The 24,633-nt window shown below is 40.2% G+C and overlaps 1 protein-coding gene and 1 pseudogene across 1 annotated transcript; both read right to left on the reverse strand.

Annotated features, from left to right (window-relative positions):
* Nucleotides 1-351: 351 nt before the first annotated feature.
* Nucleotides 352-3,918, reverse strand: LOC121161234 (lymphotactin-like). Its single transcript, XM_040987536.1, has 3 exons — nt 3,740-3,918; nt 1,428-1,542; nt 352-647 (listed from the first exon to the last, which is right to left on the reverse strand). Exons 1-3 carry the CDS (start codon nt 3,798-3,800, stop codon nt 479-481), a joined length of 345 nt encoding a protein of 114 aa, XP_040843470.1. The 5' UTR covers nt 3,801-3,918; the 3' UTR covers nt 352-478.
* A 7,817-nt stretch (nt 3,919-11,735) lies between these two features.
* Nucleotides 11,736-23,931, reverse strand: LOC121161241 (annotated as a pseudogene).
* Nucleotides 23,932-24,633: the final 702 nt, after the last annotated feature.

Raw genomic sequence — 24,633 nt, forward strand, 5'->3', positions numbered from 1 at the left:
CTGACCCTCGGAATGGGAACCAAATGACAGCTGAATTACTTCTACTTCTAAAGGCAAGTTGAAATCGGTCTTGAAATGCTGCGTTGCCATAGTTTTAGTATATGACTCATGTGTAAAGAGCCATTACAAACTAGAACCTAAGAGTGGCAAATTTAGCTTTAATCACTAATAAATGGCTAAAATATCTCCTACATGTATACTATTAAAGGTGGGTATAGTCAGGACAGGAACATAGCATAACTATTTCATCTCCCAACATACCCATAAAATATAGAAAGCATGAAATAATTCTTAAAAATAAATATTTATTAATAAGGGGTTCTAGTAATGAACATGGAAGACATTAAAATATAAAACATAAGGAAACATTTTTATTCATGCAGCACTTTCATAGAAGATGAACACAGTCTAATAAGTCCACAAGCCTTTCAAGTGAAACAGGCTGGTTGGCTGGGAGAAGGCAAGGTGCTAGGGGCCACTAGGCAGTCTGGGTCACAGCACTCTTGGTGGTCTGTTGGGTTGCTGTGGGCTTGGTCTGGGCGATGCGCCTTCTGGTGTTGGACCTGCCATCCACGCTGTTGATTGCTGCTGTCACCCAGTTGGCTTTTGGATCAGCACAGATTTTGAAGCCACGTCTGGTAACAAAACTGTAATGGAAGGAAAAGACAGAAAATTTAGTCACATTTTCTAAGTCTCAGAGCCAGGAGTTTGATTAGAGCAGATATGATGACATTTTGTGCAGAAATAATTAGAAGAAATCATCTTTGAGACCCATGAGGCCATAGATGAACACCTTCCCTCTGTACTCTGTAATCACACCCAACTCCTTGACTTGTCTTAATTGGCAGGCTCCTTTTGTCACATGCTGGGTAAACTGTCCATGTGAGACCATCTAGTTCAATTATGATATTTTCTTTCTTTCCAAAACTAAACACACTCATCTGATTTATGGATTTTAGATGATATCCTTATTTTATTTCTTAGAAGAAAACTTGGAATAATGTACCAGGAGGAATGACTGCTCCTGGAAATATTCTCCTGGACACAGTACCACATAGGCCAATATTCTCATCCATGCCCTCGAGATACAGTGTCTAATAAATAAATCTACCCATGGCCATGACTGTGTAGGCAAATCTTGACAGGGATCAGCCATCTATAAACTCAGCTATCAGCACTGGGTGTTAGGGGCTAAACTAAGTCAGAAACGAGGACCAATCTTTATTTAGTAGACTAATTTTTCTAAGAATCACTATTTGGTAGGGCTGCATGAAAACAGGATTCACATGAAAGAAAAAAGAATGAGCTATTGGTTAAGTAAGATTTTCCCATATGTTGACCTATTTTTCCTGAGGAGGGCAGCATTTCTGTCAACTTTTCTCTGTATTTCTCTACTTCATCAGGGGAACTGAGAGAGACAAACTCACATTACGGCTTTCATGGGGCCTTCCTTGATGGTGTAGGTCCTGATTCTATTCACTGGAAGTGGCTGCGTAGTTAGACTCACACAGATACTCTGTTCTGGAACTTCACTCCCCACACCTTAGGAGAAAAAAAAAAAAAGAGAGAGACAGATCAACATACAGTTATCAAGGTTCAGGGAATAATTATCTGTTAAATTAATCCAAAAATGCTATTCAAGTACAAGTGCATTTATTCCTATCAGGAAGAGATGGTCGGTATACTTCGGTATCCTCAATGCCTTGGGCCACCATCCATTGATTTCCTAGACCATTAGCAGGAAATTGAGTCAGAACTAAAGCAACCAAGACACAAATGTATGCCCGTATGAGATGCTGGCACCACGGGTAGAGGGTTAACACATGGGTCTCGTGAATATTGACTTTGTTTTCATGGACCACATCGAGTCAAGAAGTAGACAACAAACAGGAAGTAGAAAAAATAATTTCAAGTAAGTATAAGTACTACAGTAACACTATAAATGAGGGATTAAAAACTATGCAATGCAAGGAAAGCAACATTCAGTGAGGAGAAGCAGCAAGCTCTGGACTGAGTAAAGGTGTTCTCATTTTAGAAGATGGCTGCAAAGCATTCAGTCTCAGTAGAGATGCCTCACGTGGAATCACAGTGTAACTCCAGTGTAACTTTAGAGAACAATCTTCTAATGCAGGCAGGAAAACAATTTGGAGGAGTTGATAATATTAAATCTAATAAAAGTTTCTGAGTGCTGATTTTCTCCTGAGCTATAGACACTGGCATTCGCTTCACATAGAAAAATCAGTGAAAAAGCATCTCATGTAACCACTGATGGTGAGCAAGCCTTAACACTCCATCAGAAGCTATCACAGAAAGAGGTTCATGAGCATCGCTTGTCCCCGTCTCTCTTTTCTCTTGCTTTCAATGCCAGTCGGGACATCCTGGACTCTTGAGCTCTGCCCAATTACTTTTCTAATACTGCAATCTGAATCCAGGTAAAGACGCAAGCACACACTGTTTTCCTGGGAAGGGTTTGTCAAGACCCAGGGAATTCCATTGTACTCTAAACCACAAAACCTTGCCTTATTTTCTTCCACATGATTGTGTCTGTGCTATTCATTAAAACAGCACCTTCATTCAGGCTACAGAATTGAGTCAAAACAGATATTTATTTTATTTTATTCCATTTTTGTCCAAAAGAAGCTGAATCATAGTGCTCCTTCAAGTAGAAGGCCTGGAAATCAGAGACAGTTCTACAGGTTTCCACAGCCTTTCACAAAGCATCCTCCTCTCTTCCCGAATCTAGGCTGGCACCCAAAGATATGCCTATTGTATCAGCAAGATGCCAGCCGGATGACAGCCCATAACTGGCTTAGTAGTTTTTAACTTGATTTCATCAGAGTCTTTTGCTTTTGTCTACATTTAATCTCAAAAGCTCCTGGTTTTTTTTTTTTTCACTTTTATTCGTGGAACTCTCTTGTGGATTGGGTCTTGAGTTGTAGGCTAAGGAAAGAAGTCTACAAATTTGGATAAGTCGTCTGTGGATTAGCTCCAGCCTGGGTGGTGCTGCGTAGAGCTGAATCTCACCTGGACAGATCTTATAACTCTGCTTGACTCTGTTTCAGGGTGTCTATCTATCTGTTGGCATTCAGTATTACACAATTTCTCATAAAGTCAAAAAACGTATCACAAATGGCAACATGCAAAACAGTGATATTAGGCTCCCCCGCCTATTTAAAATTAATATTGATTTCCTGGTTATAAAGGAATGAGGGCCTAGTTACTTTTTATTTGCCTTGTAAAAAAACCACATACATCTTCTAGCTCATTCCTCTAGCAGAGTGTAACTGGACTCTCCAGGATTTTAAGAATTTATCAAAACCAATGTTAAATGTGCAAAAACTGCTGCTACATTTGCAATCAACATCACCATTTTATAACTAATAGTGAAAAAGTACTGCTTGATAGGAGATCTGATGTTATTAAATAAGCCACAAATAAATAATAAATCATAAGGTTTATTTAATGTTAATCAAGGTAGGGAATCTATCAGTATATTTTATTTCTAGACTAATAAGCATAGGCTCGGAGTAGTTAAGACACAAATCTTTCCAATTAGGAAGCATAGGGAGGGACCCAGAGACCAACCTCTGTCTGTCTTAGGAGTCTCCAATCACACCTAGTGTGGGAATTACTATTCTCATTACACACATGGAAAGTGTGCAACACAAAAGCTAAGTCCACTACGTTATGCATGCCCCCAGCCTCAAATCCCTCTTCTCCCCAGAGCTTCTCCACTTACCTTCCACCATGGATGAGGCGAGGCAGCAGAGGCCAAGCAAAGCCAGCAGCAGAGGTCTCATGGTTGAGGTTCGCTGAGCTGTGCAGAGTGACGATATGGTGGCCTCAGCACCGCTTTTATTCCTGCACTGGTCAGCGCACTTCCTGTGAAGAGAGGGGAACTTTCAAGGTGGGCGTGGAATTGTGGAAAGTCTTTGCAATACTGAAATATTTATCTTTAAAAAAAAAGTTCCTTTGCCCCGTTCACCATAACCCCAACACCTTGTGGCCCTTTTCCCTCTGCTGTGGTTAATGTGTCAATGAAACCAAACGTGTGCATGAAAGAAAACGTGGTGGCTTCTTCTCCAGCCACCAATCTAAACTCAGATCTTCCAGTACAGGCATGCCCCAACGCCGTGTGGGTGTCACGGTCTGATAGGGGGATATCGTAAAGGAAACCAGTCCATTCGACCTGCCTTGTATGATGTGAGGCTTCCACAGCCTTGGCTCAGGGGTCGCCCAAGGCCCTGTGGAATACCTGAGAGGGGAAGGAATGCTGTTGCCACTCTTATTTCTCAATCTTTAACTCTTTTTCTTCTTATTACTCTTCTCTGTCCTCAATTAATTTACCCCCATGTCTCCATTCGAGTTTCCTCGGGTTCCTATAAAAATACTTGAATAACTGACTTGAGCACGTCTATGCACATGTCTGTTTTACTGCAATTTGATAGAAACTTTTTATTTTTTGAAAAGATGTCCTACAACAACTTTATTTTGGCATAAAAACATATGATTTTTCTGTCCTGCTAGTTTTCATTTAAATCTTTTTAAACGTTTTCTCTTTTGGTGACCGTTTGTATAATTGTGATCATTGCAAATATTATTTCAGCAACAATCAAGATCACACTGCTCAACATAGGCCATCACTCTCCCCTGCTAGGACTCTCCAAGTAAACAGGTTTCCCAGTAGAAAATCTCCTCCCTTTCCAATCTATTCTCCACAATGTTGCCCCTCCCCCCCCCAAATCGTTTTGAGGCCTTGATGTAGTCATGCTACTTGCTGCTAAGAACCTTGTTGATAACTTTCATGGTCTGAAGGATTAATTTCAAACCACTTATTCTCAAGTGTAAATTAACAATCAGACACTGCTTTCTCTTCAGACTCACTTTTCACAATGCCCGGATCTTTGGCTTTAACCCAGTGGGCAGTAGATGGAATGTGTGTCCTCTCCCTGCTCTTTTATGCTACCACAGCTTGCTCGCTGTGCCTGAAATGCCTGTGCTAGTTTTCCACATAGTTCTCTGTAAATTTCTCTCTCTCTCTCTCTCTCTCCCTCTACCAGGCACCGGTATATCCCAATTGCTCTATTTCTGATCCATTTTGCTGCTGATGACCTGGGAAAGCAGTAGAGGATGACTTGAGTCCTTGGGCCCCTGCACTCATGTGGCAATGGGAGGAAACTCCTGTGTCCTGGCTTCCACTCAGATTAGCTCTGAGTGTAATTCGAGAGTCAACCAGGAGGTGTAAGACCTCTCTCTCTTTCTCCTTTTCTCTCTAAAGTTGTGTTCCAATAAAAACAAATTTCAAAAAAAAAAAAACACATTTTCAAGGATTTTTATTATTTTTTAGCTGACACATAAATATTTACTATTTGTGGGATAAAATGTGATATTTCAATACAAATAAACCATGTGCCATGAACAAATCAGGAAAATTTGTCGATACATCACTTCACATGTGGTGTGTTTTATAAAAACAATAGTATTATTATTTAAAAGAAAACTCAGACATCATAGGAAATGTTTTTGCAAAGCTCATCTCAATTCCTCTACCCAGAAATGATAGAAAGTTGCAACCTGCAATTCTATGTTTATAGCAGGACAGTTCACAACAGCAAAGATGGGGAAACAATCCAGACGCCAAACCACAGATAAATGGATGAACAATTGTGTCACACCTACTCCCCAGAACTCTGCTCAGCCATCTATGAAATCCTACCGTTTGCAACAAAATGATCCCGGCTGGAAACCATTATGCTTAGTGAAATAAGCCAATCCTAAAAAGACAAATATCATATATTCTCTATGATGTAAGACAGTCTTTATGCAAAGTGCAAAATAATAGGTATAAGCAAGTATACATTTAACCCATAGATAAACTGTATAGCAGAAAATAGCACAAAATAAAGATACATTGCAGTATGCATCTTTACTCTCGATTTCCAAGTAGGACTTCCAATGAAACAAATCAATTTACCTGTACAATAAAGCAGTGGATTTTCTACCTTTACCTCTACTTACTATGTCATGATACACTTACGTAACAAGGAAATACTTTCACACATTTGCTCCTTAAAGCAATATAATGAATTAAATCAAGTATTCAAATCTTACAGATGAGGCAAGTGATGCTTAAAGAGTAAGGAATTTGTTCATAATCACAAATCTTAGAGTAGAATGAAAATCTGCTAGTCACCAGACCTGGAACTCGTTGGACGGAGTGGCACAAGTGACTGCAAACAAAGAGCTTTGTACCAACTGCAATAAGTAAAATCAAATTGTAAACCTGTGGGTGACAGAGCTTAGAAATCTGAACCAAGGAGAAGAATCTGATAACCAGAAGTATAACGACTAAGAGCAAAAGCAGAGACAGAGGCACAATGAATATTGCTGAAAACTCCCCTGCAAAGGAGCAAAAGCATTTACCAACTTCAGAGTTTCCTGAGGAAGACATCGAGAAAATGGGGAACACAGAATTCATAAAACTCATTTTAAAGCTTCTGATCAACAACATAAGGCAGGCACTCAAAGAATTCAAAGAATATGTCGCACTGGAAATGAAAGCTGGTCTATCAGAAATGAAGAATACAATGGAGCAAATTAAAAGTACAGTGGAGAGTCTCCAAAATAGAATGAAAGAAGCAGAAGAAAGACTCTCAAAATCAGAAGATATTTCCTGTCACCAGGGGGAAACAAACAAATAGCTAGAAGCAGAGCTGGGTCTAGCAAAAAAAACAAAAAACAAACAAACAAACAAAAAAACCCAGTAAAACAGTAAAAGGCCAAATAGAAGAGTTATGGGAGTCCCAGAAGGTGCATAAAGAAAAGCTGAGTTTAAAAATATGTTTAATGAAATAATAAGGGAAAATTTCCCTTAATGTAGAGAAAGAATTGGGAAACAACATCCTGATTGTCTTTTTTCATTGGAGTATTTATTCCTTATTTTTTTCTTTTGTGAAAATGCTTTCATCCTGTTAAATTTCTGAACTATAACAAAGCTAGCAATGCATAAAAAGAGAAGATCTGGTGTCAGCACCATGGCATAGTAGGTTAAACCTCCATCTGTGGTGCCAGCATTCCCTATATGCACCAGCTCAAGTCTCTGCTGCTCCACTTGTGATCCACCAACCTAATTTGCCTGGAAAAGCAGCAAAAGGATGGCAGAAATCACATGGACCCCTGCACCATGTGGAGATTTGGGAGAGGATTCTGATTCCTGCTCTAGGCAGGCTCTGTTCCACCCATTCTCTCTCTCTCTCTCTCCCTCTCTCTCTCTCTCTCTCTCTCTCTTTCTCTCTATAAATATGCCCTTCACATAAAATAAATAAATCTCTTAAAAAGAGAAAGAGGGAAGATCCCAGGTATATAAACATGTTTATCCCTTCTGCCCTTTGCCACAAACTACAAAGACTTCTAGAAAGCCTCAATAAAATATTTTCTAACAGAAAAACTCAGCTTTAAAAAGACAGCTAACATGCTTATTTTATTTCCCCCCCCCTTTTTTTTTTCGGGAGATCCAACCAGCATTTTCCATGAGATAGAGAAGTTTGAACTTTGACTTACTTCCATCAAATCACTGATTAGGAGAAAGAACATCATATATTCATCAGAGGTGTACTAGGTGTTCTATGCTCATTAGCAGATAATTTATCATGAAAAGACACCACTGTCAAGGGAAGGGAAGTTATTCAATGCCACAGACACAAGGAGAGATTCAATCAAAATCACCTTTGAGCAAGTAATCAACCAATCCATTGAGCCTGTTTGAGACTCAACACTCCCAATTTTATATTTGGAATGGCATGTATCATTCTCATGGAAAGATGATAGAAAATGAGAAAATTTAGGTACTGTGTGTACACAGTTTATCTTCAGCTTCGGTAAAAGACAAAGAGGGAAAGGAGCAAGCAGCTTAACAGTGGTCCAATCAGTAGATGCTGTGAAGAATAAACCAATGGATGCTACGAACAGCGAATAGGCTTCATTTTCTTTCACTTTATCATTTGAGTTGTCAACAAAACGCAACTAGTCAGAAGCAAGACCCCCATCAATCTGATAAAATATCTGATATCTCTCTTCTAAATTTATTCACGTGCAGCAGGCATTGTAGCACAGTGGCTTAAGCTTTTATCAGAAAATCTGGTTCAAGCAGCAGATACTTCATGCTTCTGATCCAGTTTTCGCACTGGTACACGTGGGAGCCAGTGGAAGATGGCCCACCCATGTGGGAGATTTACATGAGTTCCTAATCCCTGCCTCCTGCTGAACTTAGCCACAGCTATTGTGGACATTTGCAGAGTAAAGAATCAGACGAAAAAAATTTCTCTCTTTCTCTCCCTGCCCCTCCATTTTGCCTTTCAAATAATAAATAAACCTTTAAAAAGCAAAAGTATTTATTCATAATTTTATCCATTTATTCAACAAAACTAGTTTTCACTCTGTGTAAGATACTATCTTAGAAACAGAAATAGTAAGGTGTAACCCACACAGTGTTGAGTGAAGCATTAAGCTTGTATAGTATTCATCGCAACATGACACATACTCTATCAGCGTTTCCCAAGAGTTTATACCCAACCCTAACTCCAAAGCTATTCTACTAGAAATAAAAGCAGACAGGGAACATTTCTACTCAACATGGGAGATTTTGTGTGTTATTAATGTAGGATATTGTGTTAGTTGCTCTGGGAAGTGCCACCGTGGAATTTGGCTAACTCAGCATTTCCTAAATTTGCTTTCTTTGGGAGACTTGAGGCAGGGTGATTACAGAATCCCTTTTCGTGAAGACTTAAACCAACTAGAGACACATTTCAAAAACAATAATCCAAAGCATAAGCTCTAAGGTAAGTGGAACTGAACACGTATGTGCGATGAGGGTGGGAGCTGAACACAGCAATGCCATGGCTTCTTTTTAAAAAGTGTTTATTTATATATTTATTTGTTTGAAATGCAGAATTTCAGAGAAAGGAAGAAAGAGAGCTTCCATCCACTGGTTAACTCCCCAAATGGCCACAACATCCAGGGATGGCCTGGAGCTCCACCTGGGTCTCCCACCTGGATACAGAAGCTCAAGAACTTGAATCATCATCTGTTTTCCCAGATTCATTTGCAGGGAATTGAACTGCAAGTGGAAACAGCAAAAACTCAAACCATCACCCATATGGGTTGTGGGCATCATTGGCACAGCTTTAACCCACCGTGTCACAATGCAAACCCCTTGTCTTGAATTTTGAGTAATGACTTTCAACCCTATAAAATTCATCACGTGAGTCATTGCATTTCACTAGATTAGAGAATTGTAATAAAGCAGATATTTTGTAATAAGCAGATATTTTACCCATAAACAGCAAAATAAAAATCTTTGCGATCTTGTATTGCTAATGACACAACAGAAGAATCAACCCAAAACTGTTGATCTCAGAACCCCAACCATGAAGAGACTATGTCAGCCAGTGGATTCTGAATAGATTTCATCACAATTGGAATGGCGAGATTAGCAGCAATTCAGAACTGTTGAACTACCAAACTGTTCGAGCAGGACTCTTGGAGCATGCCTCACATCGAGTACCTGGGATGGGTGGGAGGCTGGGTGGGGCTTTTGCTTTTATTTCTCCTCTGACCCCAGATTCAGGGATGATATTAGTGTGGAAACAATGGTATTACCCACTTTCCTGTAGCCCTTGACCCTTTGTACCAACTAAGTAAGATTATTAAAACAATAAATAAATGAATTAAAGACAAAGACAAAGAATCAACCCAAACATTCGCCATCATGTTGTTGTAAATAAAGTTTGATGGAATATAGCAGTGTGAGGCTTTCTGTTCGTGATGATTGCTTGCATAATCTCAGAGCCTAAATTGTCTGCAATCTGGTCCTTCTCAGAAGTTTGTTAACCTTAAATCAGATCCTGATTCGCATTTACCAACAAAATCAATTATAATCAACAGGATATTAGCCATAGAAAATAGAAAAGAGGAGGAAAAAGCTAACACACACACACACACACACACACACTGAATTCCTACATGAAGTTACCAAATTCATGGTCAAGCTGGAAGCACAAAAGGAAAACGCAGGTAGCAATCTAACATTGTTGTGTCAGTTATTGCCAGGGAAAGTGTATACTCTTTACACAAAGACACTTTCTCATCAGCTAGGTGTGTATTCACCTTTGTTTGTTGATCAAAGGAACACAGCCACCAAAAAAGAATTCAAAGAAATTTCTAAATAGACCTGTGGTTCTCAAAATGTTGGTCACTACAGAGAGGTGGCTTAAAAATAGTAGACTTGGTTACACTGTTGGCTGTTGAGGCATCAGGTAAAGAAGACAAGACAAAGTAGTTTAATGTCTAAGAGGCAGATTCAGTTGGGAAGAAGACAAACACCTAGTCTTTATGCCATCAAGCCAAGAAATTAAAATCTCTCCAAGAAATTAAAACTGATAAGCCAAGAAATATATTTCTTGAAAGTTATTTCATTTCTACAACCAAGTCTGAAATACATTTAGAATATTCTGTGGTGCAAAATTCAAATATTTATAGAATTTCTAAATAGGATATTACTCAAACACCATCATCCTGTTAAGGATATGTGTTCTAGATGCATCAGTGAGAACTTAGAGCAGACAACAATAGCAGCCTACCTTCTCCTTGAGAAACCACAGACTCTACTGGAATCATGAGCTGCAAAGTCAGAGCAGCTCAGTCCTTACCCTGGTTCAGGCACAGCAAGATGTGCCAATGAAGAAGAATCAAAATCACGCACGAAGGAAATGGAATTAGAAACAGGCCACGTGTCTTCATTAAAGGAGGAATTCAATACAGGATGACTATTATAATCAAAAGATAAATTCTGGAAAAGGATCCATATCTAAGCATTTGGTTGAAATACCTACATCCCAAAACACAATGCTTGGATTTAAGTCTCATTTTAGCTTCCTGCTAATGTATACCTTGGGAGGAAACAGGAGATGGCTGGAATAATTGAATCTCTACCACTGCATTCCCAGCTGGTAACTTGAGCTTCTAACTTCAGCTGTTGCAGGTGCTTGGGGAGTGAACCAGCAGGTGGAAGATCTCAGTCTCTCTCTCTCTCACACACACACACATACACACTTGCTCTTTAATAGACAAATAAATATCAAGAAAACTTTTTAAAAGTCTGAAAAGTAGGGATGCATATTGTATTGTATCATCTTCTGGATATGGCAGTCTCTACTATTCCATCAGTATACATTCCCTTAAGTGAGAAACCACAAAATAAGGTTGACAACAGATACCCCCACTTCCAAATCAAAGATGGACTCCCAATGAAACTGTTGGATATATCTAGACAATGGGATGCTAGACTGTCTGCTATTATCAGTACCAGCAATGTTGGGGCACACTTAAATTTAACAGACTAATGGAATTCTAACTTATTATGAAAGACTATACTATGATAACAATTTGGGGCAAATATGTCAGGGGTTGGAAACTGGGTGGGGGGGATCCCAGACCCTACATAGTTGTACCATAAAATTCAAAATTTAAAATGGTCTGAAAAGAATAATGGATGTTTTTCATCAGAGACTATAATTTTATAATTATATGGCTGGTAGAATTATTGGGTATTTATTTAATGTATTATATTTTTATATATTCATATATATAGTTATATATTTCTTTTACACACATGCTTTATTAGTATAGAGATCTCAGGACACAATACTTTACTTTGAAAGGAATTCCACATCATTGCATCAACAATGTGAATTTGTGACAGAGGCAAAACCGAGCACCATTTTATACAAAGAGACCATGCGTGAGAACAACAAACGCTCACTACAGGGGAACAACAGCTGCGAGGAGTCCTCAGGCCTTGTCTCACCCTCCTCCTCCTCTAACTTGCCCTGCTCATCTGCCATGTTGTCCTGGCACTGCTGATACTCAGACACACCAGGTCGTTCATGTTGCTCTCGGCCTGGGTGAACTCCCTCTCATCCACGCCCTCGCTGTGTACCAGTGCAGGAAGACTGCGCCAGAACATGGCCGTGAACAGCTCCGAGTTGCGCTTGAACTGCTTCTGGATGGTCGTGTTGTTGCTGACATCTTGAGCCCCTGCAGCAGGATGTCCCTCACGGATGTCTTGACGTTGTTGGCGATCCACTCCACGAAGAAGCTGCTGTTCTTGTTCCGCACGTCCATCATCTGCTTGTCCACCTCCTTCGTGGACGTACGGCCGCAGAAGGTGATGGCCATGGTCAGGTAGTGGCCATGACTCAGTTCCCAGGCGACTATCATGTTCTTGGAGTCCAGCATCTGCTGGGTGAGCTCGGGCACGATCAGCGTGCGGTACTGCTGGCTGCCCCAGCTGGTGAGGAGCATGCAGCCTGGCATGAAGACGTGCAGGCGCAGGAAAGGCACCATGTTCACGGCCGGTTTGCACAAGTCAGCACTGAGCTGGCCGGGGTAGCGCAGACAGCTGGTAACCCCACTCATGGTGGCAGACACCAGGTGGTTGAGGTCACCATAGGTGAGCTTGGTCAGCTTGAGCATGTGGAAGCAGATGACATACAGGACCTCATGGTTAATGGAGTAGGTCTTGTATTCTCCACCAGCTGGTGCACAGATAATGTGGCATTTAGGATTCTACAAAGGTGTCAGACAACTTGGGCGAGGGCACGACACTGAAGGTGTTCATGATGCAATCGGGGTACTCCTCGGGGATCTTACTGATGAGCAGGGTGCCCGTGTCTGAGCCCGTGCCACCTCCCGGGGAGTGGCTCAGCTAGAAGCCCTGGAGACAGTCACAACTCTCCGACTTCTGCATCACATCCAGCACCGACCACCAGTTCAGCCCCCTCTGTCTAGTGGCCCTTTTCCAGTTGTTGCTCGGCACTACTCTTGCCAAACACGAACTTGTTGGGCACAGGGGTATAATTATAATTTTTAAGATCTATTTATTTTATTAAGTCAGATCTACAGAGAGGAGTAGAGACAGAGAGGAAGATCTTCATCTGTTGATTCACTCCCCAAGTGAGCACAATGGCCAGTACTGCACCAATCCAAAGCCAGAAGCCAGGAACTCCCTGGATGTCTCCCACATGGGTGCAGAGTTCCAAGGCTTTGAGCTGTCCTTGACTGCTTTCCCAGGATACAAGCAGGGAGCTGGATGGGAAGCAGGGCTGCTGCGGATTAGAACAAGCACACATGTGGATCCTGGCGCACTCAAGGCGAAAACTTCTAGAATATATCTATAAAATAAAATATAATTCACATAGAGGGGGTGCACTGGTACCATAGCCTTCACCCCATCACCTTCAGCAGCTTCCCTCCTTCTGAGCTCCTCTGCACTTCAGAGCATTTGGCCAGAAAAGAACTTCAAGTAAATTTAAATAATAATAATCAGCAATGAAACCTGAAAAACACATACTTTCTGGGTTTTTATAACCTTTCCACTATTCAAAGTGGTTTGATGGTGTCTATTTTGTGTTTAATGCTGTTTATATAGCTTTCATGATAAAATATATTCATACAAAGTTTTATTACTTGTAAGAGTTTCATATTCACCTGAGCTGCTTAAACTGTGCCTACAGCTCCCCTTTTATCAATCTGGTACTTTTGGCTAAGTCTAAAACGCTTCTTTCTTACTGTTTGTAAAATGGCACTTGGTTACTATTGGCCAGTTGGACAGCTTCTTCTGTGATAATAACACAATTTGAGATCTACTTCCAATACCTTTTGCTTTTTCTCCTAAAGGGAAAGGAGAGTTAGAGGAGGTAACTCCCATATACTGGTTCACTCCCTAAATACCTACAGATGACTAGACAAGGCCAGGAGCTGGAAACTCAATGTGAGTCTCCCATATGGTGTAAGGACCCAACTACCTGAGTGACCACCCGTGCCTCTCCAGGAACACATTAGCACGATGCTGGAATCTGGAGCAAACTTAGAACACAAACCCAGGTACTTTGACGTAGAATGCAGCTGCCAAGTTGCCTCTTACACAGTGTGTTAAATGCCTGCCGCTTAAGATGCCTGAGAAGCACACGTGGTAATATTGCTCAGCTATAGGCCTTTTGCTTTACTGCAGATCTCTAGAACTTACCCTATATGAAACTTCTCTTCCAGTCCCCATTCCCTCTTCTCCTGTCTGGCATCCTGCTTCTTCTATAAATTTGGTTACTTTCGGTAACTCTGTAAGGAAAATGATGTGATACTTGTCCATCCTTCTGTGATTTTTTTTTCACTCAGCCTAGTGTTGTCCAGTGTTATGCATCATTGGGTTTCCTTCTTTGGAAAGGCTGATTGTTATTCTGCTGTACGCATATCCCATATCCTCACAACCCACCTGCCTATTGATGCACATTTAGGTTGCTTCAGTATCTTGGCTATTGTAAGTAGTGCTGCAATGAAGAGGGAGGATAGAGCTCTCTTCAAGATCCTGATTTCCAGTCTTTTGTATGCCCAAGAGCAGACTTGCTGGATCCTAAGGAAAGACTGCTGGCTGACTTTTGGAAGGACTTCAGCACTGCTTTTTCATAATCACTGTTCCATTGAGCATTGCTTCCAGTGTCGTTAGTTTGAGTCTCACCACGGCCTTGCAGATGTTTGTCACCATTTGTCTTTTTTTTTGGTTGCTTATTCTAGATTTTTCATTAGTAATGAGTATCCTAATAAGGGTGAGATAAGATCACCCATGGTTTTAAATTGCATTTCCCTGGGGAGTAGTGATGTTAACCATTTTTCACACACATACACCTTTACACTCCTGTTGGTCATTTATGTGTCTTAATAATTGTGTATTTAGACCCTTGGCCCATTGTTCAATCAGGTAATTTGGGACTTTTTTTATTGTTTTGGGGGTGTTTTCTGTGTTGTGTGTTCTATAGAATTGTAGGGATTTTCCTCTCGGTCTCAATCCACCGTTGAATAGCAATGATGATTGTCATCCCAATTGTACCAACCTCCACTTTCCCAGAAGCTGGCCTTCTCTCTGCTTTTGTTCTTCTTTCTTTCTGTTCTTTTTCTTTCTGTCTTTTCTGACTTTTCTGCAAAAATCTCCTTAACCATCATGCTTTCATTTCCTATTTGAACAGCTAGGTCTATTAACCTCAGACTTCACTGACAAAACCAAAGGTAGAATCATCTTCCCTCCCAGTATTATAGTCACCTGATAATCCCAATCTTTTTTTAATAAACATGTTTGAAGAGTGAGTGCTTAGCCTAGTGGTTAAGACATGCTTGTCTTGAATTCAACCTCGATTTCTTGTGTCTAAGAGCAGACTATGTGAAGTTGTGATCACAACTCAGGTAGTTTGGTTTCTATCGCACACACAGGAGGTCTGGATCTCATGGGTCTTTCTGAGCTCTGTATTTTTTATTATTCCATGATACAGTTCCACAGGCTGTGGCATTTCCCTTGGCCCCTCTCTCACCCTTGGTTTTCCCAATATAACTTATTGGGAATAATTTATTTATTTATTTTGAAGTGTATCCTTGATTCTTGGTTTCTTCCCTGGCTTAACGGCTGCAAACATTTAGGAAGTTAGCCAGTAGATCAGAGCTTTCTCTGTGTGTGTGAGTGTGTGTGTGTGTGAGACCTCCAAAATACATTCTTAAAGAAAACTTAAGTATTTTTTCAACCATTTCTCCAGCATTTAGACTTTTCTCAGATGGCAAAAATAGATTTTCTAGGAATCCACACACACTGTGTGCTTAGAATGGATACTGTTGGAAGAATCCATCTGTTCTTAGTTAAAGATGCCTTCACTTGAGGAAGAGATACTATGCTATCTATTTCTGCTGAAAATAATGCGTATTAACTGTAGAAAAATATTAGATAACTAGATAAGCAAAGGTTATAGTCACCTATGATTTTGCCACCCAAAGATAATCATTTTCAGCATGTTGATGTTTCCGTTTAAGAATATCTCCTATTAGTTAGACACAGATACATATAAAAAAAGAATAAATTATATATGCTTTTCCTTTCACTTGAGAACATGGCTGAGCATAGTCCAAGTACACAAAAATATAACTGCATGATTATAATGATCCCAGAGAAATCCCTTAATAGCATGTGATAAAATTCATCTAACTTATCTACTAATGATGAATATTTAGATTATTTCTATCGTGGGTGTATTGTCAAGATTACAGTGAACATGACTTCCACAGGTCCTGTGTACTCAGTCATTTCTTTTAAAAAATTCCCAGAACACAGCTGCTGGGTTAAAATAATAGATGCTGATTTCCATTGATGGAAATCTGGTTTGACCTCAGTGAAAAGGAGCAAAAGCAAGTCTACCACAATTCTTTAGCAATGCAGCTGGAGTACGTGGTACTATGGAGTACTATGCACTCTGGTACACAGTGGGGATGCTGCAGAGTTATAGAATCAAATTGCACCACTGCTGCTGTCTTGGTCTATTTCTGTGTCACACACATACTCTCTCTCTCTCTCTCTCTCTCTCTCTGTCTCACTGTTTCCAGCATACATTGTACTAAGTGCTAACTATGTCACATCAGAGGAATTCACAGTGGGTCTATGTGGTTTATTGCAAGCAACCAAAGGTACAGTGAAATTTCGTCACCATCAGTGATGAGTACTTTCAAAACCATTAGGCCTTAGACTCACATCGCCATGAAGCCCTCAGAGGCTGAGTCACATGTGCCAAACTTTCTCCTGTCACCACTTTCCCGCCCTAATGTCAGCAATTAAGTAACCTAAATTTCTTGTCTCAATGCATCTACTCCTTCTATCCTTTCTGTATGTTCTGATGTGATGTCATGCAGCAGGCAGTTAGAACAAGCTCTTCAGCCCAAATATTTGCTTTTAAAAAGGATGATTTGAAAAGACAAAGTGGAAAACATGTGGGAGAGGTGCTCATTTGAGGAAGGAAGAGGTAAATGCAAGCACTTGCCAGTGTGTTTTCACCATAAAAATTCTTTATTAGCATTATTTTGTAAAGATTTGTTTATGTATGCATTTGAAAAGCAGAATTATGCAGAAAGAGAGAGGCTTAGAGAGACAGATCTTCCACCCATTGGTCCACTCTCCAAATGGCCACATGGCTAGGAGTAAAACTGGAAGCCAAGAACTTTATCTGGGCCTCCCACATGAGTGCAGGGGCCCAAGCACTTGATCCGTCTTCTGTTGTTTCCCAGGTATGTTAGCAGGGGCCCAAGCACTTAAGCCATCTTCCGTTGCTTCCCAGGTGTGCTAGCAGGGAACTGGATCAGAAGTGGAACAGTCAGGACTCGAATCGTTGAACATGTGGGATGCTGACACTGTAGCAGTGGCTTAACCAACTACACCACAGCATCAGCTCTGCACTTACATTTTTAAAATAAGTAAGTAGGTCACAGGAGGCCTAAAACATGCGAGAAAATGTCTTCCTCATTTTTACCCTTTATTATCAAAATCTGTGTGAAGAAAGCAATACTTCCAGAACATCCTGGGAAATTACAAGGCCAGAATTTTTCCATTGTAAAAGGCCACGGGCAATAGGTTGCTATCCATGAAGAGTCATCATTTTTTGTCTAAAAATACATTAAAGTTTTATGACAGGATGATTTCTGTGGAAAAACGTGCACCCAAAGAGATGATGTGTATGTACAATCACAGAATTGGAACATGATTGAATTACTTCCGGTAGTTCAAGTGAATGGTTGAAAGAACTGCAAGCATCTGAGCCTAAGAAAGGTGTCTGGTTTTCAGCTACAGGAATTGCTTGGAATTTATGTGCTTCCCCAAATCAATTTATGGTGAGTGGGAGAAAATTACAATGAATAGTCTAGCAAATGAGTGATGTACTTAAGCGATTTCTCGCTCTAGAAGTGTTAAGTTGACAGGGCTTACCGAAGAGCCACATTTACCCAGGAAGTGAAAGCCAAGAAGTTTGCTAAGATTTGCAGGTTTCAGACCACATTGTAGATTGCATAGTATATTGAATTTCACATTATTCTGTGTGTTTGTGAATTGGCCATTTCCAGGTTGTGAACTGCCATAGGAGTAAGAGCCTGGGCTTTGGAATCAGACTGCCAGTTCCATCTCTGACATGGCTACTTTGTAACTGTGTGACCTTCATCAAGTGACTTGATGAAACTAATCTTTGTATGCATCAATTTACTCTCCATACAAAATGAGAGTAATAATACTTACAATGTGGGAATGCAACAGGAATTAAATATGTTAGTACATACATAGTACTTAGAATTGTTCCTGACATATAGAAAACTATTTCAAAAGGTTTATGAAAAATAGAATTGTAGATAAGTCTATTTTGGGGCAGAATATCTTTTAAAATTCAGACATGCAAGGAGTCTTCAGAGAGTTCACCAAAAAAAAAAAAGTCAAGAAAAACTGTGAATAAATTTCAAAGTATTTTTGTGCCAAAATAAAATTGCTTTTTCATTTCATTTTACCATGAACTTTCTCAGTTATCCTTATATTAGAGAATCAGTATATATAAACTGATGTTATTAATTCAGTGTTGACATAAAGCAAAGTTTTATGTACATGATAGCAAAAGTTTTGGAAAGAATGTTATATGAAATATATATATTTATATTTATATAGATATAGATATATAGATATATACATATCAACTTAATTCAGAGCATGGCATGATGGTTCAATTTGCTAAATCTTCCACCTTCAGGTGCCAGCAGCCTATATTGGCACCAGTTCATGTCCCAGCTGCTGAACCTTCCACACAGCCCCTGCTTGTAGCCTGGGAAAGCAGCAGAGGATGACCCAAAGTCTTGGGACCCTGCAGCCAAGTGGGAGACCCAGAAGATGCTCCTGGCTCCTGGCTTTGGATTGGCTCAGCTCTGGTTATTATGGCCATTTGGGGAGTAGATCAACAGATGGAAGATCTTTCTCCCTGTCTCTCCTTTTCTATGACTTTCCAATAAAAATAAATGAATCTTTTAAAAGTTACTAATTTAAGTCAAAAAGCACAGAATAACGTGTTTTGGTTTGCTTCAATGGCTGATGAATTACAGAAGCTTTTCGTAATTGATCTAAATACTTAATCCTCATTTCCATTTTTTTAATTTTCGACTTTGGCAGTTGAACAGAACCCCCAGCTGTGTATGTTCTGTTACCAGGTAATCTATTGCTTCTGGAAGATGAGGGTTGGGCAGGTATGGGGCAAAGGACAAGAACCAGCACTAGCATTTCAGTATCAAGACGGGGTTGAATTTCTCCAAGATGTCCTCCCACAACAGTTGCAAGATCAAATACAGAATTTCCAATTATATTTGAATTTCAGACACACAACAAATAATTTTTAGTGTAAGTATACTCTAAACATTACATGGATTGTGCTTACAGCAAGAGGTTTTGGTTTTTTGGGGGGGTTGTATATTTGTTTGTTTGCTTATTGGAAATTCCAATGAAATTGGGCATCTTTTATTCAAGTCCAGTAAATCCAGAAACCCTAATTCCAACCCTGAGATTTGGACGCTGTGACTTACTTGGGCACAGTTCTCAACTGATAGTGGGAAAGAGAATGTAATTTTGATGTTACATTTTGTCCCCCACCCAAATCCACACTCATCACTCTTCTGATATAAGCAATTATAATTTTATCTGTGTGCTATTTTTTAGAATCTATTCATAAGCATGGCTGCATTTTCTAGAATTCTAGGATTCTTTTAATGTAATTTAGATGACAAAAAAAAGACGTAGAATAAATTTGTTTCTATCCTCTTCTGTTTTCTGTCATACAGGGCCGGGTTTTCAAACTGACCAAGACAGCAAGAACTTAAAAGAAAGTTGCAAAGAACCTAAAAGACAGTTTGTTTTTAAAGTTCTAACAAAAGGAAACTAAAGCTAAGCTTATTCTGGTGCAATTTTTTTTTTTTTAATTCATGTGTAATCTCTTTATGATAGACCTCCTGGTACCTGTTAGTAACTTCAAGTCAGGGTAGGATCTGTGTTTCCTGCATCACTAAAGCAGGGATCACTGATTTTCTTCCTTTTATAGGCACACTTCTACATCTGATCATGAGAAATCTGGAGATAGAACTTGGCTGTCTGCAATCCACCATCTATCCTGCTGAACCTCATGACTCTGTAATGTGGTTGTTTGGAGGTCACAGAAGTTGCTCCTGCTGGCTACTACGGGCTCACACGGGGAAGCAGCCACTGCTGAAGGCCAGGCTGACATTCAGTGCTGAGTGAGGCTCCGCGGTTGGGGAGCCAGCAGCTGCCTCCCAAGCACGCTGTCCCTGAGCGCCGATGATTTTGCGAACCTCACTCTCCAAGGTTTCTAACCATTCAGAAAGCTGCTAAATAGCATCCTTTCTTAATATTGCCTAGAGTTTTTTTCCCATTTTTGCATCCTAGAACTCTAATTAGCACAGCCCCTAAGCCACTGCCCTCTTAAACAGGACAGGCCGCAGTTCCTGGGTCTGCTCTGTGCTCACACTGTCTGGAACTCCTGTCAGACCTTACAGTATGACCAGATCTGAGTGGAGCCTGGTTCTTCCCCTGCATGAGGACCTCAGATGCAGAATCATTCTGATTTCCGAAGGTCCATCTGTTCAGATTCCATGACGCTTGGCTGGGCAGCCTCTCTGGGTCTTTCCATACTGAATCATTTCTGAACTTGTGCCACAAACAAGAATATAGGCCCACCCAGCCCACCCATTCTTAAATTTCATTTTGATTCTTTCTCACTGTGTGCCCTTCTAGTACCGCAAGCATACAAGTGTACTTCAAAAAGTTCCTGAAATATAGAATCAAAAGACAAGTTAATTTTCGAGCAAAAAAAAATTTAAATCCATGCATGCAAAAAATCTTCAAACATTGCATGGAAAAGGCATATTATGAAAATGATGCATGAATTTCAAACTTTATGCACCAAAATTTATTACATTATTACAAGCACTCTTTTCAAACACCCTCATTTAAGTAGTGAAAATAAGATTTAAATAGTCAAAAAACTAAAGCAGCTCTAGGAATGGGAAGAAATTTTTTTAAAGGTTTATTTATTTTTATTGCAAAGTCAGATATAAAGAGAGGAGGAGAGACAGAGAGGAAAATCTTCTGCCCAATGATTCATTCCCAAAGTGACTGCAATGGCCAGTGCTGCGCCTAGGTAAAGCCAGGAGCTCTTCCAGGTCTCCCATGCGGGTGCAGGGTCCCAAGGCTTTGGGCTGTCCTCTACTGCTTTCCCAGGGCACAAGCAGGGAGCTGGGAAGTAGAGCCTCATGGGAAGTAGAGCTACTGGGATTAGAACCAGAGCCCAAATGGGATCCTGGCTTGTTCAAGGCAAGGACTTTAGCCGCTAGGCCATCTCGCCGAGCCTGGGAAGAAAGTGTTTTCACACACAAGTACGTGGTAGATTCTAAAAGGACAAAATGTCATCCTAATCCAGATATTAGAACAGATTACTGAAGGAATGACCCACTAATGTTTAGGAAAAAGAGCCATGGTTAATAGAAATGAAATCAAGTTTACTTTAAAAATTTCATTCGACCTAAGTAATACATCTTCTGGATTTTTGTTGCTATACATAGCTAAAGTTTAAAAAGTCAAATAGTCCTTAAAAACAAAGATTTGTACAAAGAATGAGAACCTGATTCATACATCTTCCCTCCTGAGGACTCTTTAACTAGATCCTAAATAGTTGTAACAATTCATCTGCATACACATGTACTGCTTACATTATTATTTTTATTCTCGTGATTTTGATATGTTATCTGCTTACTTGAGTAGGACTTTATTTAAAGTTTTTTTTCCTATTTCCTTACTGATTCAACAATTGATATTTATGTGAGCATATCCTCAAAAAGCTTTATACGAAGTTTGTAAAAGGGAAAAGACATAGGGTGGTGAAGCATTTGAGCTTTTCTCATAGATATCTGAGCAAGTGGGTTAAGGGTCATGAGTTAAGTAACAGTACTCTATTATATAATGAAAACATGTGAGGTGCTAGGATTACCTAAATAAAGAATTACCATATTGCGACTCTCAGAAGATGCCTATTTTTTCACATTTTTCTCATTTCTGGAATTGGAATCAGTCTTAGAATTTTTACACTAAATGTGATAGAATATTTCTTTGCATTTAAAAGTCCTAACAATTAGGGGAATTGAGGAGAAGGAAACGGAAATCCCAGAGCCTATGGGACTCTATTATGGGATAATAAAAAAATAAGTTTTAAAAACTCTAACAGTTAGGTGTTTTGCCATTCGTTTTATTTTAGAATAACAGTAACATTTCTAGCAACCACTTGTACACTTTAAAAAGTAATAGAGCCATGACTGGCCTTCACCCTTGATCTTGGCCAAAAGGCTGAGAAGCAATCATGACTGACCTTGAATTCCTTTAATCACTGTAGTTCTAAAAGTTGTTCGAGACTAGATAAGTATGGATGGATGCAAGAGGTCCCGTTCCTGAAACCTAGGCAAAAGGTAATAGTTAGTACTACTGAAGTTTCAGCAACAGGAAGCCCATGGGAGCGTGTTAGGGTAAAAACGAGATTATCTCAAGGATACCAGGGTTACTCGCAGACCCCCAAGGCATGGTGTCCCCAGGTTCCAGCATTTCAGAGGCTTTCCATTCACCTCCCACATTTCCCACAACAGGACAGCCTCCCTCTTCGCTTCATGGCAGCCTCACAACCACCCTGTGTGTCCGGATTCCCTATTCCAACTTCTTGTCAGATTACAACTGGAGTCTCCTGGGCTCCATCCAAGAATTCCTGGGGCAGGGGAGGACTAAATCAAATTCTCATTTCTGGATAGATCAACTGATCTAATTATGAGAGCTCAGGCTGTGCTCTTGTAAGCATGTGCATGGGATAGTGGACAGCATTCAGAAAATGGTAGCGAGAACCAGCAATAGATGTCCAGTAAAACTGATCACAGAAGAAGTGAGAAGACAAAGTCAACAGAAAGTCACATGGTAGAACCTAAATCAATATATACAGATTCAGTCGGGAACAGGCAGGCAGGAAGTTGAGCTGTCCTTTCTCTGCATAATATGGAGGCGATCAAAGGTGACAATACCTCTCTGACAGCACCGTTTTAGGGCAGTGGGAGAGAACGGATGCAGAGGCAACATGGACGTGGCACCCAAAGTTGTAAATCTAAGTCTCCGAGTTGTTATTTTCAAGCACTTCCTGCAAATGAACCCACAGTTTGACTCCAAGTAAGGAGAATCCAATTAGTTATCATGTTCTCATTTTGACTAGAATTTCTAATGGCATTTTCCAAATTCTGTAGCAGCTTCTTCAGTGATTCTGCAGTCTTTATGGCGTTGTTCTGCGAGACCTCGGGGTCTTCTCGCAGGCTGCTCCTCCAGCCTGGCCTCCTCCTCCTCCCTCAAATCAGACCGTCTTCAGGACAGGCAACTCACCCTGCCCCTCCTTCTTCCACTCTTAGATGAACTCAACTGGAGACCTCAAGCTGAGTGAAATAAGCCAGTCTCAAAAAGACAAATATCATGCTTTTCCTGATTTGTGGTAACTACAATACGAGGTAAAAAGATACAGTACATGTGAGTGACATTGATAGTTTGATATCGGATTCTTATTTATAAACCCTGTCTCTGTCCTCGTGGAACATTAGCCTCTCTGCTTTCTGCTGCTTGGGTTCTTTATTTAGTGGAGGGTTAGGCTTGTGATTATACAGTAAATTGGAAGTGTGTCACTGTGAAAATTAAAAATAATAATAAATGAAGAAGGACGGAAGGTGGGAGTGAGGCTAGGGTGAAAAGTTTCATCACACTCTTAAAACTATATATATGAAACACATAAAATTTGTTCTTATATAAGACAAAAACAATTAATGAGGCAATGACTCTGTATCCAGCCCAGAGACCTTGGAGACGTTGTTCCCTATCCAATGTAGGCCATCAATGTGACTTAGAACATCTCCTCCATTGTGTTAAATAGCACCTGCAGAGCACTTACACATTGCCTTGAGCTTCTCCATTTTCCCTATATGGAAAGCACTTAGTTACAATCTGGGGAATAATCCCATACTCCTTTTTCTTTGGGTTTGACGAATAACCAACAAGTGTCAGACACTATGCCAATGACAGGCACAGAGGTATAGGGGACAATTGATTCCCAGGTTCAAGCTTTCAAGCAGAAGTTTCCAGATCATGAATACAAACAGTCTTCCAAAAGTCCATAAAATGTATACCATCTTCTTAAAAATTATTTCTTTACTCGTTATTTGAGTGGGAAAGAGTGATTGAGAGATGGACAAACAGAACTCCTATCTGCTGGTTATCTCTTCAAATGTCTTTGATGGCTGAGGCTGGGACCAGACCAGAACCAAAAGCTGGAGACTCAATCCAGTTTCCCCTGTAGCTGGAAGGGACCCAATCACTTGGCTGCTTATCTTCACCTGCTAGGGTTGGCATCACCTGGAAGCTGGAGTCAGGAATCGGAGTTGTGCATCGAATTCAGGTACTGTGGGATAGATCAGAGATATCTTAACTCCTTGGTGAAATGTTTACCACCACATTAAAATTTAATTCAGGTTTTTCACAAACTAAATGAATCTCCTACTTCTCTCCTCTGCGTACATTCTTGCCCAAAAGTGGCGAGCGGCAAGCTCTTTTCCCAGAGCTGCCTCATAGTCTCTATTACTTCAACTTGATTAAAGAGCAAAAACAGTGACTTTTTT

This window comes from Ochotona curzoniae, unplaced genomic scaffold, assembly GCF_017591425.1.
Source record: "Ochotona curzoniae isolate NIBS_2020 unplaced genomic scaffold, NIBS_Ocur_1.0 contig_4754, whole genome shotgun sequence".
Classification (NCBI taxonomy): Eukaryota; Metazoa; Chordata; class Mammalia; order Lagomorpha; family Ochotonidae; genus Ochotona; species Ochotona curzoniae.

Excerpts from the sequence above, each read along its gene's own strand:
- LOC121161234 (XM_040987536.1), bottom strand. The coding sequence starts at position 3,800 with ATGAGACCTCTGCTGCTGGCTTTGCTTGGCCTCTGCTGCCTCGCCTCA. Across the intron at positions 1,543-3,739 it reads CGCCTCATCCATGGTGGAAG|GTGTGGGGAGTGAAGTTCCA; the intron begins GTAAGTGGAGAA and ends TTTTCTCCTAAG. Across the intron at positions 648-1,427 it reads GGCCCCATGAAAGCCGTAAT|TTTTGTTACCAGACGTGGCT; the intron begins GTGAGTTTGTCT and ends CTTCCATTACAG.